At 43.8% G+C, this 19046-nt stretch overlaps 1 protein-coding gene across 1 annotated transcript; it reads right to left on the bottom strand.

Annotated features, from left to right (window-relative positions):
• Positions 1-3077: 3077 nt before the first annotated feature.
• TIMD4 (T-cell immunoglobulin and mucin domain containing 4) lies at positions 3078-15714 on the bottom strand. The gene is made up of 10 exons (XM_009584038.1): positions 15666-15714; positions 11302-11646; positions 10035-10175; positions 9684-9896; positions 8661-8750; positions 7158-7217; positions 5464-5519; positions 4739-4823; positions 4228-4258; positions 3078-3150 (listed from the first exon to the last, which is right to left on the bottom strand). The coding sequence occupies exons 1-10, from the start codon at positions 15712-15714 to the stop codon at positions 3078-3080; spliced, it is 1143 nt and encodes a 380-aa protein (XP_009582333.1).
• Between the last annotated feature and the right edge of the window lie 3332 nt (positions 15715-19046).

Here is a 19046-nt window from a genome sequence, read left to right as displayed (position 1 = left end):
ACATTTTAAAAGGCTCCCTTTAACCTTTCACTGAACACACCGACAGCCAGGGTCAGTTCCTCAGAAATTACTTCAATGTATTTTCATTTAAATATAACCCTCACAGATTCCTTGCTTCCAATTGCCACTCTAAACCCAAACCTCAGCTTCAGTAATTGGGGTGGACAAAAAGATAAATAAAAATGCTCAGCGACATAAGTTACACTTACAGCTTCCCTACAGCATTTCTGGGCTGCATTTCCACATGGCTGATCAGATCAAACTCACTTTGTTGGCTCCTATTTCTTCTGCCCTTGTGCAGCTCCCCAAAGCAGGGCCTTCAAGTGCAGCCAGCACCACAGCAAACGTGCTAGAACCTTCCCCAGCAAAAGCCTGCCCTGCTCTAAAGAAGTCATTAGTAGAGAGCTAATTAATAAGAGCAAAAGGATTGGCCCAGCCCTGCCAATTGGAAGTTGCAATGAAGATATTGCTGGCTTAATTAGCAGGTTTACATGCAGGGGAAGGGGGGAAGCTCTTTTTTTTTTTTTTTTTTAAAGGAGCACATCAAAACTGTTTGGGTTTTTTTTTCCCCTTTTATTCCCTACAGATTTCTGTAGGGTTCATGCCTAGAAGCAGTGTCGGGCACCAGGCCCCCGGGCTCAGCACGTGCTGTGCGTTGGGGTGGCGGCAGCCTCATTAACCAGCGTGGGACAGACACAGGTCTCAGCTGAGCAAACCCACCCTGGGAGCTGCAGGCCACATCCTCTCTTCGGTGACTCTCTTCTGCCTCCCACAGCGTGGCTAAACCAGGGCACGCAGCGCGGTGCCAAACCCGGGCGAGGGGGAGAGGGACCCCAAAGAGGAACTTCCCCTACCTCCCCCTAACTCATGGCCTGTGAGAAGATGCTGCAGAGTCAAAAAGTCTCACCACAGCCCTGAGCATGACTAGTGGGGAAGTCCAGATCTGCCACACAATGTTTTCTTCTGATTAAATGCTATTCCCACAATGTGCTTTTACTTCAAGTTGGCATTGCCTGGAGTGCCACAGCAGGGACTGGTGAACTCCAGGCAGTGGAGCTAACAAACAGTGTCATGGATTTGAACCTTCTCCCATGCCGTTCCCGTAGTCACTGCAGCAGAGCTGGTGAGGACCCCAATGACGCACACAGAAGGTCTGCAGCATATCCCATAGACGATCCCCCAGCCTTCATGGCCAGTCTCACCGCACTGATGCGCCCAGGCTGGTTACCAACTCAGTCTGTTCTTTAAAGCCTAAATCCTAGCCCAGCTGAAACACAAGCAAGAACACCCTCAGAAAGGGTGTGATTAGCACGGTGAAATGATGGGCTTTGCTCTGCCGTACACTGCCGATCTGCCCCGCGGCCACCTGAAGGCTCCAGTTTTCCCAGCTGAGTAGAGGTGAGGTTAGTGCTGCAGAACTATCATGGTCAAATGAGAGGCAGCATTTACAGGGCTTGAGGATAATGGGGATGATTTCGGACTTCCCTGGACTGCTCTGTGCTGCTGGCAGCCCTGCCTCCTGCTCAGGCACCCCGGGGCCAAGCCAAGATCCACAGCCCAGAGCCGGGCTGCCCCTCTCTGCTAACCATACAGGTGCCCATGCAGCCCACAGTGCCCAAACCCTCCCCTTCCTCAGGGTCAGCTCTAAACACAACACAGGGATATGTCTGAGCAGCTGAACAGCCACAGCCTGCTTGCCAGCTCTGACACATCGAAGTCCTGGGAATAGGGATGGCAGGTCCTGCCAGTGTCCCTGAGGATGGGGCAGGAGTGTGGGGGCAGCTTGTTGTTGCAGAGAAGGACTGGGGACAATTTCTGTCCCTAGCAGCAGCAGCGTTCTCCCCCTCAGTCCTTCTCTCCCACTAGAAGCAGCAGAAGGTGAATGCCACCCTTCATGTCTCCTTCTTCACTGTTTTTAGTGTCCCCAGAGCCTTTCCCTGGATATCACAGGATTTTTGCCTGCTGCTCAGAAACACTGAGGTGGCTTCACCCACCTCCCATGGGGACCTGAAGGGACAGCCAAGTTTCCAAGATGTAGCTGTGCTCTGCACTGTGCTTCTCACCTGCAACTTCTCTAAAAGACAAGCAGGCAGCACTGGTGGGACTGGGCATCCCAGCCTCATCCGTACAAAACCCAGGCAGATGGAATTATGCTACCCTGTGACTGGGTGCTGGGGCCCTAAGTTAAGCGCCCTGGGGCTGCATTTTTGCAGCCCGTTGTCATGAGGACCAAAAGGCAACTCCAAAAAAACAACTGGGGATCCCCTATGCACATTGATGGGGGAGACATGGATTTAGAAATGAATGGTATGGGGGTTTGTGGGGGCAGGATAGAAAAATTTCCCTGCAGGTTGGTCTTCTTGGCATTTTCCCACCCCCGGAAATGCTGTAGTACTTCTTGGGAGAGCTGAGACAGCACACCAGTGATTTCAACACCTGGGGAATAACTAACTCCTGTTCAAATGCCTTAGGATGTAGCATAAAAAATACAATTGCTAGCGGTAAATTACAAATTTTATTAACATAGTCTCCAAGGGTCGTTCAAACATGCTGAATCACAGGCAGCGTTGGTACCCTTTAAGTTATCTGCATTTTTGATTTATACTCACAGCATTCCTGTGGCTTAATTTTTCTCTTGATTATATAAAAGCAATAAGAACTGTATTTGCTGATTTTTTTTCTTTTTTTTTTTTTTTTTTGCAATTTGAAGTTAGGCAGCATTCCATGTTATTTCTTCTCTCTTCTGTTCCTCACAGTATAAGTTGTATTCAAGGAAGAGCATTAGTAAAAATAGAGAAAAACAAATTCAATTCTGTAACATGGTATTACTAAGAAGGCAGATACCAGAAACACCTATGAATAATGTATAAAGCACCTTCTCAAAAAAGCTTCTTTATGCAATGAGTTTTAAAGGCAACACGGCAAAATTTGCACAAAGATTTTAAATTTTCACAGTTGAAGCTTTGGCCTTTGGTTTACACCCATTGATATTTTGAGGGCTCATATGCATCTCTCAATGCAGCATGAAACAGGCCCTTTTTATTTTCAGTGGCATCTACAGATGATGTAGGAGCTCTTCACAGGGAAAAAATGCTGTTTTCTCCTTCAGCGCCACTGAAAACCTTTTCAAGGTCTTCTGCTGGTCCAAGGCTGTAGTGAGAAGCACAGATCACTATAGATGGGGCAAAAGCACATTGCTGCTTCAGAGCATCCTTTCTTATTTGTAATGTCGGCAAATTCCCATTGAAAAGGAGACCAGAAGCTACTGAGCCCACTGACTTCAATGGGGCAATGCCTACTTTTTACACCAGAGAAGTATTTACCTTGCTAGGATAGGAAAGTGCTGTTCAGATCTTATGATGACAGCTGTAGAGTAAGCACCATGGGATTCAGAAGAGTCCCTCCTTGGCCCCCAATCCTTATCTCCTAGGTGGGGTATGCAGTGGGGGACCATCTACCATTGAAAAATTATTGGTCTTTGGCAAAGGGATGATAACTTCACTGGACTACTACTTCACTGGTTTGTCTAAAGAAAACCCTTTTTTCAAGATAAGCCAGAAGACATGAATTTGTCAGTTGCACCTGCACAGGGTGATTCATCATATATATTTCGTATCTGGCTCAAAATGATCACCTCAGTTATTACCTCAGATACTTCAGTGTGACCCAAGGAGTGTGTGAGAGGGTGCAGTGGCCCCATGAGAGCTGCAAGAGTTATCTAGTGGTGGAAAGCTTGGTTTGCCACATTGCTGCAGTGTGCCCTTCATGGGGCCCATTCTTTGTGTATTGGCATGAATTACCACTCCATGGAGGACTGTCTGTAAATCCCTGATCCCTTTCTGAGCAATCATTTTGTCGGTTGAACATCATAACCATTTATCTCTTCATTTCTTTAAAATAACCCCACCAGGGTCATGCCCTGGTATTTGATCAAAGAATAAAGCAGATTAGGTCTTTCCTTAAGCTGGGGTCACTACATAACAGTAAGTACCAGTTGCTGAAGTTCTCCAGTGCTCTGGATGTCTGTTCATTGCTACACAGAAGCAGTATCCAGGAACCACTGTTTGATTTTCTGGGGTGAAGTTATCTGCAGCTAGCTCATAATAAAACTTTGGTAGTCAGCACCACAAGCCAATACTACACCCATTACAATCAGTGGCCAATACCTTCCTGCCTCTAAGAAAAATTACATTGGAACTTTTAATAGGAAATTACAAAATGGATTACCTTTTTATTATAAACTTCTTTGTGTGTTTACCTAGAAGCAAAATAATATTAATGTCACAATGGCAAAAAGAAACCTATAATTCTAATGAATCTGTCAAATGAGTTCAGAAGCAAAGATAGCAAGTTGCAAAATTTCTGTGGGTTAAGCAGGAAAGGAAGGATCTCATTCTGGTTTAAGTTACACCAATGTCTGCCAGGAGCAATTCCAGGAAAACTATGGGACCACTTTACTATAAAGCAAGAGCCAATAAGATGAGCCAGACCTGCAACAAGTGAGTGAACAGGTTCTTTGCACAGGCTTCCTCCTGCTGCATCCCCACCAACTCATGGTCCCTGGTCTCCTCGTGGTGACACAGCCCTGGAGTAAGGACAGCAACCCCCATAAAATGAACAAAGTGCTGTCACAGGGGCCGTGGCAGATTTACCAGAAGATTAACCAGAAATACAGAAGGACGTCTGCACTAGGCCAGCATTAGAAACATTAATCAATTATGTGCTTAGGGATACTTACGTTTCCAAAACAACAACGAGAGCATCAATATGAAAAGAATGGACACCACGATGAGGCAGGCAATGAGAATGGCATAGCTGGGAAACTGGAAGGGAGAAGAGAAAAACTGAAAAGGCTTTAGAAGCATGTTTACTTCAGACCTATTCACGCACAAGTGGGTTGCCCTAGAGGCTACGAGCTCCGAAATATCTGCATTGGGCTGCAGTTTGCAATGCTTTTCTGAGCTTGCCTGTACAAAGTGTGGAGAAGACACATCAGGTTGATCATGATAAACAACCTGAATTATCTGTTAAGTATTTAATAAATCTTCTTCTGAAGCATTTGAGCCTAGATTCATCCCACTTAACATGAACTTCTTAATAAGGTGTCTAAAGTAGGAGGTTAGTCACCCTCATCCTTCTCTTAATTAGAGACAGGGAAGCGTAACAACCCTCCTAAGTTGCCTTTTGCCTGGTCACACCTCGAGGATGCTACTTCTGCCTCTCTTACAGGGGTGTTAGGGGGATGAGGTTTTTCTGAAGTGTCCAAGCCAGATGGGATGGTCACAGGCTTTGGCTCTATCCACTGGAAAGACGAATAGATGGTTCTTGAGCTTCTAAACAAAAGTTCAAGCTATTTTTTGCAAACACTGTCCCTTTAGTACGAATACACTGAAAATCACTAACATCTCCTGCTGCCCTTCTGGCTTCTAGTTGAACACTCCTGAAACTTAGAGGAAGTTTTACCTTATCTCCATTATCATCATGTTTCTCAGTCTTGCTGTCTGAACTTGCTGAAATCCCTGAAAATAGATTTAAATTATTACTGGCACAGTCACCTGAAGGAGTGAGGGCCACTGTGGTTGTCACTGCTTTAGTCAAGGAGTATTAACTCTCAGGGAATGAGGAGGGCAAAATCTGGCCCTGAGTAGGAGAAATAAGACCTTGCAACCAAAAGAGAACAATCTGTTTCTGCCACAAATGGTATATCAGGCAGTCATTGGGAAATGTCAGTCTTCATCAAGGAAAGAGGAGGTTTCCCAGGGAGAGCCCATGAAGCAAGACAGTAGAAACCTGTCTGCTGTGAAGAAGTTTTCACTTCTGTAAGCATGACGAGATGTCGTAGAGAGCAGAGGTAGTAAACAAGGTACAAGTCTAAGTGGAGGAACTGCCTCAGTTTAATTGTGGTCAGACTTATGTGTGACTGCAGTTTTTGAAAGCTGCATTAATACTGAAAACCACAGGAAACATCTTTACGTTCAGGTAACTTACCACAGATTTAAGAAAGCTCTATGAAGATGATGCATTTTTTTTCTATCCAGGGATATTAAGAATAATTCCTTTCTAGTTTTCTAAGCTTTGGAAATAGGGATGAACTAAATGAATGCTCAAGAACTCTTGCAGCAAACTTTTCTGCTGTTATGCTATGATCCTACTTTCTTACTTTTGCTAGTGAATTTAAAGTCATAAAAAGTTAATATAGGCTTGGCTCATCATGGCCTCATGCTACAAAGTACTGAAGCATTTAAGTATTTGGACCACTTGATCCATCACAGGAACCACCCAATGTTTAGCAGCATCTTAAAACCAGAGGAGTCAACTCAGCTCAGTGAATCAAAACCTCAGCTTACATGCTATGACAGGAAAGCTCCTATGCCTTAGGTCATGCCCTAATGTATAGAAAGACTGTGATGAGTAGTGCTTTCAAAGGTTTGACAAGAGAACAACCACGGAGCCTCCATCTGAGCAAAATGTACCAGGGACCAGATGAGTCATTTGTTACATGTATACGTAACACGCTTGTGGTGCCCAAGACCACAGCCAAAGGAAACTTTATATGCATGAGACACCCAGAATGTCACATGGTGATGGGGGTGATCAGATGGTCACAAATAATCCCATTAGAAAAAAAAAATTGCTTTTTTTCTTCTTTTTTTTTTTTGTTAACTTTTCAGAGTATGTTGTTCAGTGAATAACCTAATCTCCCCCAAATTCTTAAGTTCTGATCAGCTCTCTCTGAGAGCTGAGTTGATTTGTCTCCATGTACCAAAAAATATGCTTGGATTTTATCAAAGACATGGACAGGGCACAGCTAGCTCATATGCATGCAACTGTAGCTAGAAATTTGCACTGGAGTAGAAAAGAAATTATGGCTAATAAGCACTACAGCTAAACAAATATAGGCAATAAAACCCTAGCAAGTGCTAAAAATCCCAGGGATACGTGAACATTGCGTTTTGCCATATGCCTGTTTTATGACACCCCTCTTTCCTTCTCTCAGAAGAGAAGAGAAGAGAACTGTAGTTCAGCAGAACTACCCCCAAGTACACAAGAAGTGCATCTCACTCTGACATGCACGTCCCACAAGTCAAAATTAAACTTTCTGGCAGCATGCTGCAGCCTGGCTGATGGGAGCAACTATTGCTGCTTACTTTCCATACCTGAAGGAGCAGGGGTTCTCTCTTTGGTCTGAAGCACGGTTGGCGCCGGAGGGGTTATTGCTGGGGAAAAGCAGGCGAAGACAGAAGAGAAACTATATCTGGACCCAGCCGCCCCAGCTAACCCAACCTGTCTGGCAAGAATTGCACTTGGAGATGGAGGGCTCTCTCAGCCATGGTTTCTCTCCCAGCCGCTGTGTTAACATCAATACAGGGTTCAGCAACAAATTAGCCTTCCCTTGCATTACAATAAGGCTGAAGTTGGTTCATTTAGTACATTATTTCACAGAGTAAAAGAAGACTGAGTCAAGAACTTAACTTGGCTTATGGCTCTTACTAGACAGTACTCAATCATGCTGCAGCATTTTCACACATTATGACAGTTTGGCTCTCGGAAATAGCATGACACAAGTTTTTGCACGGGTTGGAGTGTACATGACTCACATAAGCACGGTACGTTTTCTGCTGTTATTGCTTTTGTGGTGGTTCTTTCTAGCCCACAGTGGCAACTTAAGTTGCCCCCAGAATCGCAGAGGTAAGACCCTTTGCAAAACTTCCTATTTAAATGGTAGAATATAGGCATTATCCAGAACTATGTCAGAAAGATGACAAGTGAGACAGGGGTGAGATACCCTCAGAAATGCTCAAGAGACCAGTTTAGTCTCTTCTGTGAGCCCTCTCCAGGGGCATTAAGGAACAGTTTCTTAAACTCCATTACTGCTGCAAGTCTCTAGGTCTAGCAAAAGAAGACCTGCAAAAATCTAAATACTGTGTTTTTAAGAATGAAGAGATTCTTGGCGCTAGTTGAAACTAAAAGGACTCTTAACAGCCAAATATGACATGTCATCCTTGAGTTTTAGCTTTCCATTTTTTTAAGTCCTCATTTGAGGGCATCTGGTGGGCAGACCATCACACCTGAATAACTTGAGCCACTTGACTGAGAGACATAAAGTGCAAACTTCATGTAAGTTTTTTCATTTCTCAGATATGGTATGATTTTGTATACCAGTTTCTTTTCTCTTGAAGGAATGATAGTTGTGGTAATTACCTCCTGCTTTCCGTCATGACCAAGGACACAAGTTGAGCACCGGAGAGCTGAGCCTGCAGCCACACCTGACTGAATATATTCAGTGAGGTTCAAAGCTCACAACACTCAGGGAGGATTTAAAATGGAAAGCTCAAAGAACTCGCAGTGATGACAAATCGGGTATCTGAGAATTCAGCTTGGATGGTTACAAGTTCTTAACTTCTCAGACCTGAGATACCCAACAGCAGTGAGTGACTCAAAATCTCCATTGGAGGCTTAAAAACATGTTTTTCTCAGCTTTTGTTACATCCTGATTTCAAACAATTTCTGTGTGGACCCCAGATACCTCCTACTTCCAAATGCAATGAATAGCTATCAGTATGCATTTGGCACACTCTTAAGAACAGTCAATACTTTTGTTCATGACAACTTCTTCATTTCTCTGAACATGCAACTTCTTGCAACATTATCCTACTCACCTGTAGTTGGCACGTCTTCCACCATGAGAGAAGTGTTAGCACTTTTAGCTCCCTCTGCAGTCAGAAATGTACCTGGGAATTCAGTAGTCACTGAAACAAAGTAAAAAGTAACGCTTATAAAGATCACTGATTAGGAGGGTCTTCATGAGGCTTTCAAAATTGCTTGCACAGTTCTGCATCTGCAACTAAGAGGTGAAAATCTGCACCTCGGTTTTCATGTCTGCAGCTCATCCTACCCAGATAACTGATGTGCTTTACTAGCATGTAATTAGTTGTTGTCAAGTTTAACTGGGGCATGTTGTTATGGCTGGAAAACAAGAGATGATACAGAAAAGTTGTCTTCAGAGGTTCAGGTCAGAAAGAACTTCAAGTGATAGAACACGCAAAAAATGTACAAAAACCAGCCTTGTGTGCAGACATCAATCTGTGGAAAAGAAGTCACTGATATGGATAAAGTAGCAACTTGGGAATGGTTAGGATGATAATAGGTCACTCTGGTCAACTAAATATTAATAATAACAGCAGCCTTCATATGGGATCACAATGTAAGTATTCAATTTTAAGCATGTTTTGAATTCTCACTGCTTTTATTGCTCAAGCAGAACATGCTCTAAACTAACCTTTTTAGCAGACCATTTCAATTGTCTTTCCCAAATCAAGAAAAAAATTAGTGCATAGTTGAGTGAATCTCTCTTACTCCATCCCAGGTGCAGGACTTTGCATTTATTTCTGTTGTACTTCGTGAGGTTTCTGTCACATTATTTCTCCAGCCTGTTAAAACTCCTCTGAATGCAAGCCTGACCCTCAGCTATCTTGGCCATTCACCCCGGTTTGGCATCATCCACAACATTTGACCTGTGTTTCCTTAAACCTACTGAGACATACCTATAGGCATCTCGGAAAAAACTTCCCAGATACAAATAAAAACTATCTGGAAAGTCTCTATGATGCCAGAGTCAGGCTAACACAGACCATATCTGCTACACAGAAAAAAGAAAGGACTGGTGCTGGTTACCCTTTTACCTCCAGGAAGAGGGACGGACTCTGCTGAGCAGAACACGTCGTCACCTTCAGTCCTCATGTCAGCTGCTTGGAAACCAGTTGGAAAATCTGGGAGAGCACTGGTTGTCACCATAGTTGCTGGAGAATTATCATCTGCTGTCACAGCAAATGTTGGGGGAGCAATGGTCTCCAGTGTAATTACTGCTGGAGACTCAGTGGTTGCAGTTGTTGCTGGGGAGATGGTGGTTGGCAGGAGGACAGCAGTCGCTGCTGTTGTTTGATCGGTGGTTGGAGTTGTTGCTTCGGGGAGGGTGGTTGGCAGGAGGACAGCAGTCGCTGCTGTTGTTTGATCGGTGGTTGGAGTTGTGGCTTCGGGGAGGGTGGTTGTCAGGAGGACAGCAGTCTCTGCTGTTGCTTGATGATCAGAGGTTGCTTGGGGAGCAAATGTTGTTTTTCTAAAACGTTTGGGGGAAACGGGAGCCTTTCTCGTGGTGGTTGTCATCACTGGAGGGGCTGCATAGAAAAAACATAGCCGAGAGAAAAGCTAGATCAGACCATTCACAACCGACCCTGAGGAAAGTCAACTCAGAAAGGAATGAAAATTATCTAGCTGCTAAAATACTGAGAATGAAGGTGGGAGAATCACTATTTAAAAAGGTTGTTTAATTAGCAGAAAACATACCCCAGCCAGAGCAATTTCCAGATTTACAGATTTGCTGGGTTTTTTTTTTTTGGTAGGTTTCAAACACCCCCTCCTTGACCCTCTTACAGAAATGGAAGGGCCAGAACCTTGTGTGGTGGAACCCAAAAACTTGCAAACTTTGTGATGAAAAATAAAATTAATAAAATAGCTCGATTTTCAGCTACAGGCTCCTTACTAATCTTTTCAACGGAGTCCTTTTTTATGAACTCTATTGCCCTCAAACTCAGGGATAGACATGGGATTGCAGAATTTTCCCTCCCCTCTGCTGTTGTATCGCTTACAACAGGCCTACAAGAGTGCTGTGTACATCAGCACCAATTGCACTCCTGAACACCCTGTAAAATTAAAAAAAAAATTTCTCTTTCTGCAGTGTGGAGGGTGGGTACCATCTTTTCTTTTTCTGTGCTTTGCAATGCTTTTCAGCCTCCTCTTGACTTTGTAAGACTCTTACTTTATCCTGCAGCTCAGCAAAATAATAGGAAGGGGAAAAAGTCCTTCAAGACTCTGAGAAAAAATTTGTAAACACATGGGTCTCCTTATAACATGAACCAAACAAAAGCCTTTTTGGTGTTGGGGTGAACCCCAAATGAAAAAACTGAATTTCATTCCAAGGGCTCTTCAAATGATAAATCCCTTCTTTAATTCCATCATCTTTTAAAACGTCAAATATAGCTACACAATGAGAAATTAAATATTTTATTTGAAAGGCAAAAAAAGGGTAAAAGTTACTATCTTCTCACCAAAACTGCTCATTGAGTGTGATTCAAATCGGCAACTGGTTGCAGACCTCCCTTGAAAACTACATAATTTAGGAAAAACACTTTTTGCCAAAACAAACAAGCAAACAAACAAAGCACACATAAACTCCAGTTTTAAACTCCTACCCAGTGAGAGGTTTCTCCCTGCTGGCTGTATCACAAAGGTCCCCAAACTCACCTCTGGTCACCTCCAGCCGTATGTTCCGTTTGATGTCGTTGAACCAACCCGGGACCTCTATGCGGCAGCAGTATGTACCTGCATCTTCTGCCTTCACTTTCCCAATCGTGAGAGACACATTTCCATAGGAAATATAGCCCAGGAGACTGTATCGCTGAGATTTTCTGAATGTCACCCTATTCCCAGTGGTGTGCAAAATTTTGTTATTGCACTTTGAATTTGGGCACGGGCCTCTGCCCCAGCACATATCAGAGATGTCCTTATGTCGTGCCACCTGGTAGATGCAAGGCAACAGAACAGGTTGCCCTATTACTCCTCTAACAACAGCTTCGGATGCGGCGTGCGCTGTCAAGGCAGAACAAGGAAAGATGAGCGTGGGCAGTCTCTGATGCATGACTCTGCTTATGCAACACAATGAGGCAGGAAAAGAAACGCTCCTGCCTGCAGTTGCTGATCCCCCAAGCCTTCCCCTGGAGCCCGCGGCAGCTAATGGCCTGGGCCACTGCAGGCAACGGCCAGGAGCTCGCAGGCCTTGGCTTGCTGCTGAAGGGCTCCATGCTCTGGCCCCGGCCAGCTGCTGGAGGGCCGCTCACAAAATACATCGCTCACATCAAACACGCGGTGAGCAAAGCTGAGGTCTGTCGCTGGCAGCCCGAGCGCAGACTTGAGCTGTGCAAATGGAATTTGGGAACTCTGCTCCCATCCCATCTCCTCTCCTAAGAGACAGTTTGAAAGTTGTTCAGAAACCTGGTGTGAAATACATCTGGTTTTCTCAGTCCCCCATCATCTCCTTCAAAAAGGAAACGTTGTAATAGTTGCCTTTCACTGACAGTCTCAATAGCAGGGTCCAAAATACCTATTCATGTGTGAAATTAGGACCTAATTAAGCTGGCATAGCAGTGGGATCTGTCTACGGGAACCTGTTCTCAGAAAGTGCACTGCTTTTTCTGTTTCTGAGCAAGCCCTGCCAACTATCCCACTTACCTTGCAGAGCACTGTGTACATAGAAGCTTTAGTTGCTAGCTTTATACTGATGTTAAAAAGAGCATATGCATGCTTTCCTTGTGCTCTTACTCTTAACGACGAGCTTTACTTGGTGTTTTACAGCCAATACCCACCTTAGCATCTGGTTTGAGTCTTTGCTACATATTGTTCGCTCCTGTCTATGCAGTTCCCAGATTGCCCTAAAAGGGATTTCTTCTTCATGAAAGGCACTACACAAAAAAGGTTCCCATAGAGGAACAAATCTTTTCTGGTTTACATTCATTTGCCCTGTGTCGGTCCTCCTACCTTGTTGCCTTTTCCCCCCATGTTATAATTTACATGTGGTGGAGCCGGAACTGAGGGACCTGGGCAGCATCTAGATCTGGTCCTCTGCTGCAGCAAGAGGATCATCCCGCAGATTTGATGTCTCATGGCCCGCTTGCTTACCCCAAAGAGAATTTACAGCAGTTGCTGCTATTATCACCAGCTTTGGCCCTGGTTTGCCAAACATTTCTATTTTGCCAGCGGTTTGAATGCCTTTTCTTTTTGGCATGACTCCCAGATAGCAAACAGATGCTTCCAACTGTGTCCATGTCTCTTTTGTTTTGTCTTTAATGGACTATTCCCCAGGTGAGGTTTTAGTCTGTGGCAGTTTGCCTCATGACTTGTTATTGGGATGACATTTCAGCTTCACTATTGCTTATCCCATTGGCAAGATAAGCCAACTCGTTCAGGTTTCCACAGCTCCAAATGCTGAAAGAGTAGAGGCAGACAAAACAACATGCAATATGGTGTGAAGGGCAGAAGCTTTTGCAGTGAAATGAAGGTAGGATGTGCCAAAAAAATGAATTCCTGAATACAGGATAAGGCTTTGCAAGATGGCTGCTTGTTTTAGTCCTCGGAAAGGGTAGGTTCGTTTGCCTTGTTACAGCAAAACAAACAGAGAAAACAGCCTCCTTATCTGATGACAGAACAAAACAGTTCATGCAGTTGACCTTGAAAGTATCCCTAGGGGAGCAGGGGGTTAGTCGCTGGGCGAGTTAACCCATACTTTCAAGTCACCCCAACAAAGATGTGTGCAAAACCAAGACCAGCTTGAGCTATTCCTGGAGTTAAGGTCACTGCTGCTTGAGGAGAAATGGGCTCATCTTCTGTTCTTATTTCATCCCAGTCCTGCACAGCACAAAAGCAGCCTCATTAAGGAACCCTTTAACAAATGAAAACTTGCCTGCTCTTCTCTTTGAAAGAAGCAGAGCCTTGAACTTATTAAATAAATAAATAAATAAATAAAAAGAAGAGGGAAGACACAAGGCACCAGAGTGTCTCCAGTGCAGTTTCCCACCAGTATTGGTGCTAGAAAGTTACAAGTTCTGCAGTTTCAAATCCTCTTTTAATTTATGTGAAGCTAATGTTGCTAACATCTGCCTGCATTGCAGGTTGGTATGGAAATCTTCAATACTGCAACAGCCTTGATTCAATAGTATGAATCTCTGCAAGGACTAAATAACTCCCTTCTCAGTTGCAGCCTCTTCCACAGACACATTTTCCAAAAGAAATAGTAAATAGGACTGAATGAACATGTCTTTGAAATTAAGAGGTTCCTGAGACTGTTACATTGTGACACCCTAGTCTTACTGTGAGAGGAATCTACCCTTGTCCATGGCATCCAGATTTGACCCAAGGCACCCTGGGCATCAGCTATACCTGGGTAGTCCCACTGAAGTCACTGAGGTTTGCCACTCTAAGTCCTTAACCCAAGTGAGAGAGAAATGGACTCCAGATGTTTAATATATCTTCCAAAATAGAAAGGGGTATTCATAATTGTTCAGATCATACAGATATACACATATTTATATATAGTCTCTCTTGAACCAACGCTCAGTGACAGTTGGTGTTAAGCAGTAACTCCAACAGTTGCTGTTGTAGTGGTCTTCTCTCCTGTAGACTGGTCATTGGATGGACAAAGACATACATCCTCCAGCCAAGACAGCTGGTTGAAAAAGAATTTTTTTCTTGATCTATTTCTGGAATAATTTTTCTTCTTTGTAGAAGATACTTGGCATCTTTTCCCCATCAACCCTATTTTTTTTTATTTCTTCTTGAAGGTGATGAAATTGAAATGAAAGAGAAAATGACTGATAAACAGAAAAGAAGCATTTAACTGCCCACTGGGCTGGTTTCCTGAGTCTCAAGACTATTCATTCTCAGCGCTGAGCCGAGTTAAAGAGAAGGTAACAAAGAGCTATTCTCATCCTTCAGTAGCTCTGCATATAAGGAAGTTTTTGAAAATAAGACCAAATGGAGGCGTGTACCTCCAATTTATTTTGAGGCTGAAGATATGGCAAGGAAAAAGCCCTCCTGTTTCTTCTGCTGAGACTGGCAAAAGACAAAAAATATTATGGAATTCCCTGGGCTGCAGCAAAGTGCCAGCGAAGGTCCACTTGCACAGCAGACACCGTGGAGGTTGTGTTACCTTGCCTCAACGGGGCATGGGTCACCTCTTGCCACTCAGTGTATCCTGCCGCTGACCAAACTTTTCCACTACTTTTCACATCAATTTGAGAACATCGCAGCTGCTGTAGATGTTATACGTAATATTTCATCCTGGCAGAGGTTAGCCAATTAATATTTACTCATCTGAGACAGAATTTCCTGAAATGCCTAAGTGATTTAAAAGCACAACTCTCATTAGGAGCTCATGCCCCGCTGAAAGGGGGTGAACTCACATTCCTGAGCAACCTCAGGCAATTTGGGAACTGCATTGCTGATGCCTAAATGCGCGTGCAGAAACATAGCCGATACCAACCATGCTTGCAAGACCCAGCCTCCCAAGTTACTCTTCTTTGACTTCTATCTTTTTTAGGATTCAGATTTTAGATGGGTGAACTGAACACTTGGGAGTAAAAGGAGAGGAATCTCCAGCCGCGCTTTCTCATACTCAGTTCATAGCAGCAGACAGCCTTCAGAGTTGCAGAAAATCATTTCTTTATCATGTATGTACATTCATTACTCTCTCAATATTCCAATTCCCTAGCTTGGGCTGTGTCAGCACTGTAGCGTGGTGGAGAGACAGATGAAAAAGCAAAGCCAGCAGTACACATTTAACAGTAGTAAAGAAGTTAGATAATTTGGGGAGACAGGGGAACTAACCAAGCCTATACACAGAGGAGACCACAAACATTTTTAAAAAGAGGAAAAAAAAAAAAAATTCTCAACCAATAGATCAGTATTAACTCAGTAAGTTAAGAAAACTTTTGAAGTTCTATATACAATTACAACCTTTTTCACTGTTTTGTTTTCACAAAACAAGTGTCATTGTTTTTAATTTTACAAAATTCTTGTTTTCTGAGCAAGCACACAAAAAGCAGGTGAAGACTCACCTATAAAGATCTGTATCATAATCCAGTGAAACAGCACAAAATGGGACATTTTAGCTGACGGAGACCCCAGGGCAGCGAGTGGAAGGAGAGAAAACTAGATCTTATACTTTCCAGAGATGCTGAGTGAGCCCCACTGAAGTCTCGTTTCTCCATTTCCAGATCTTATGTACCGCAACTGCTTCTTTCCTACGCTTCCGGATAGAAGCTGGTCAAAAGAGGTGATTCTCCTGCTGTATTTAGCAATGGTGCGGCCTCACTTTGAGTATTGAGTGCAGTTCTGGGCCCCACAATTTAAGAAGGATGTGAAGGTCCTTGAATGCGTCCAGAGGAGGCCAACAAAGCTGGTGAAAGGGCTGGAAGGCAGGTCCAATGAGGAGCAGCTGAGGACTCTGGGTTTGTCTAGTTTGGAGAAAAGGAGGCTGAGGGGCGACCTCATGGCTCTCTACAGCTTCCTGAGGAGGGGACGTGGAGAGGAAGGTGCTGAGCTCTTCTCCCTGGGATCCAGTGACAGGATGCGTGGGAATGGTTCAAAGCTGCGCCAGGGGAGGTTCAGACTTAACATTAGGAAGCATTTCTTCACCGAGAGGGTGGTCAAAAACTTGAACAGGGGCTTCCTAGAGAGGTGGTCGATGCCCCAAGCCTGTCAGTGTTTGAGAGGCATTTGGACAATGCCCTTAATAACATGCTTTAACTTTTGGTCAGCCCAGTTGGACTAGATGATTGTTGTAGGTCCCTTCCAACTGAACTATTCTATTCTACCCCATTCTATCCTATCCCATTCTGTCCTATTCTCCTTTCCTCTTCCAAGACTTTCAGCATGGCACTGCCATCAGAGATTTCAATATACTATTTGTTTTGCCTTTCCATGGAACTCTTAAGGCCCATTATCATTCTGCGGTGCTGAGCAGCAAGAACAAGCTCTGTGCTCTTACACTTCTAAACATTTGGCTTAGTCTCCACCTCTGACTTTGTCTTTGCTTACTTTTTCTTAATCCCTTCATTTCCCCTGATTCTGCCTTCTGCTTGAAGACCCCTCTCTTTCTTTCCCCAGCTTCATATTTTCTATTTGCAAAGACAGCCTTGGAGGAACTCTCACAAATGTTTTCTTGCCAAAACAATGTCCTTCCCAAAGATCTGCAACACCATCTCCAAAAAGCATTTTTTACTCTTTCTGACTTTTTTTTACTTTCTGACCAATTGATAAAGAAGTTTTCTGGAAGTTCTTCTCTGGAAAAGATGAGTAATAAAGCAAAAGTAATTCAGGACATTAAGGTCAGGAATGAAGAATTGCAGATAGAGAAAATTCTGTGCAAATAAATGTAGCATGGTGCAAACAGGAGAGCAATTCCAAGTTTAAATGATAAAATGATGGGCTTTAACCAGACATTACCCCTTCAGGAATGAGATTTTGGGCTTATCATGAGTAGTCAAGCCCATGAAAATATCACCCCTCTGCTTGGTAGCATTGAAAAAAGCAAATCAAATTTTAGCAGTTATTAATAAAGCCATAGAAAACAAAGCAGAAGACAGCATTACACCACCGTACAAATCTACCTTGGATTCTATGTATAGTTCTAGTCCCTTCAAAAGCATATCTTAGATCCAGAAAGGGTCCCAGGAAGGGCAAAAATAATGGTGGAAAGTATGGAAGAGCTTCCACAGGAAAATTAGATTGGTAGTCAAAGATGAGTCAGTCTGGAAAAGAGATAACCTAAGGGGCACCATGAACAGATCTACAAAATCTTGAGTAGCACAGGAAGATTGGAGAGGGATTCGATATCCCCCCCAACACAGCATCAGAGAAGGACTCTTGTGCTTGCAGACCTGTTGGACTCGATAGTACCTTGGAGTAGGAGGCTACCTCTGATTAGCATCCTCATCCATCGGACCACCACTTCGTTATAGTGGCAAGAAGTAGATCTCCAATAGACTAGGCTCCAGCAAAGCCAGGATGTGGCCAACTGATGCTGCTGTAGCCAACTTAGTGGCAGATTCAAGCAGTATGAAGCTCAGAGAACTATTCTGAGATTATTCTGAGTCAAAGTGATGCCGGAATGCTGCTCTGTACCTTCACATGCTTCATTGCAGCATAAATAGCAACCAGTGGGGATAGACACAACAATACAGCAGTGTCCTATTGTCACCATTATAAGGCAGGTTAACCAGCAACTGGTAAAGTAGCTAATTTGCTATATTCTACCAGGTACAGTTCATACAATGCCAAGTACACACAGCCCCAGCTGTTCTGTGAACAGAACTAAGGAACCTGATGTGTCTAGTATCCTGGAGACTTTTTGCTGCAATGATCCCAGTTTCTCCTTTGTCTCCCATCGCTCACCATTAAGAAGTGGCTGCGAGCCCATGCCCAGCTGATGCCAGTACAGGGAGCAGCTGAATCCCACCTGGGGCACAAATCTGGAGCATTATCCAGCTACCAATTTCCATGAAGCTTGTCAAAACAGAATTGGATAGTATGTTGCAGGTGACCAGGGGAGGAAGAGGATTAACACAGCATCATGTCAGCTTTGTTTCTTTAGCAAGACCAGGCTAAATGCAGCAGAGCGAATAGAGAAAGGCCACCCAAAACCCAAGTGTGCTGGGAAGAACCAGAAAAATGTGCCTTGCTTCTGCTTCTGTACTGCTATCTAGTGGCTTCTTGCAGGCAGAAAAGGAAAGGCAGAGAGCTGTCTCAAAAAAATCAGTTTGCAGCTCCTTAGCCTTATCACACTCAATGTGCTGCCAGTTCGTGTGCAGCTGGTTAATCTCTTAGTGGGTGAACAGGTCCAAGTGCCACGTGCTCATCTGTGGGTCTCATTTTGAAATGCCTGTTCAAGATCCACTGACACAAGTGGAAGCAATGAAAAAGCACAGAGAGCTTCTGCCTGCATGTATTTGTATTATTATACTGCATATCCAAGGTGAATTTCTTGCTCCACACAACCTTTGCAAAGTCTATTTACCAAGTAACTGCACAGCAGAAAGGAAACTTTAATCAAGATTTTGGTTATCAGATATTCTAGAACTTTATTTTACATGGAAAACTCGCTGATATAAGAATTAATCTGAATTGGTTTGTAATATTAAGAAAAAAAATCCTTATGGACAAGCAGTTTTCATGATTAGCAGTCTTAAGGATAGTCCTCAGACTCCTTAAGAGCATGAGTGGTTGGAATCAGATAATTTTGGAAGCCCCACACTTGTCTAACTCTGATCCCAGTAGAGATTGGTTTGGTAAAATTGCAGAAAGCAGAAATTGCTGAAGATGTTTTCTGAGATCTAGTTCACAGACCGGATCAGACTTCCTCCAGCTCCAGTCATGAGCTAGAGCCCACAGCAGCAACATGCTCAGCCAGGCAGAAGGAAAGCAACGTCTGCAGTAGG

This window comes from Fulmarus glacialis, unplaced genomic scaffold (assembly GCF_000690835.1).
Source record: "Fulmarus glacialis isolate BGI_N327 unplaced genomic scaffold, ASM69083v1 scaffold4448, whole genome shotgun sequence".
NCBI lineage: Eukaryota > Metazoa > Chordata > Aves > Procellariiformes > Procellariidae > Fulmarus > Fulmarus glacialis.
The sequence above is the reverse complement of the archived record's forward strand: the minus strand, read 5'-3'. Positions and strand labels throughout refer to the sequence as shown.

Bases quoted from the DNA above. Each gene is read 5' to 3' on its own strand.
- TIMD4 (XM_009584038.1), bottom strand. From the start codon at position 15,714: ATGTCCCATTTTGTGCTGTTTCACTGGATTATGATACAGATCTTTATA. The intron at 7,218-8,660 runs GTGAGTAGGATA...GCTTTTCCCCAG, and splicing joins GGAAGACGTGCCAACTACAG to CAATAACCCCTCCGGCGCCA. The intron at 4,824-5,463 runs GTAAAACTTCCT...TCTCCCTTCCAG, and splicing joins ATGATGATAATGGAGATAAG to TTTCCCAGCTATGCCATTCT.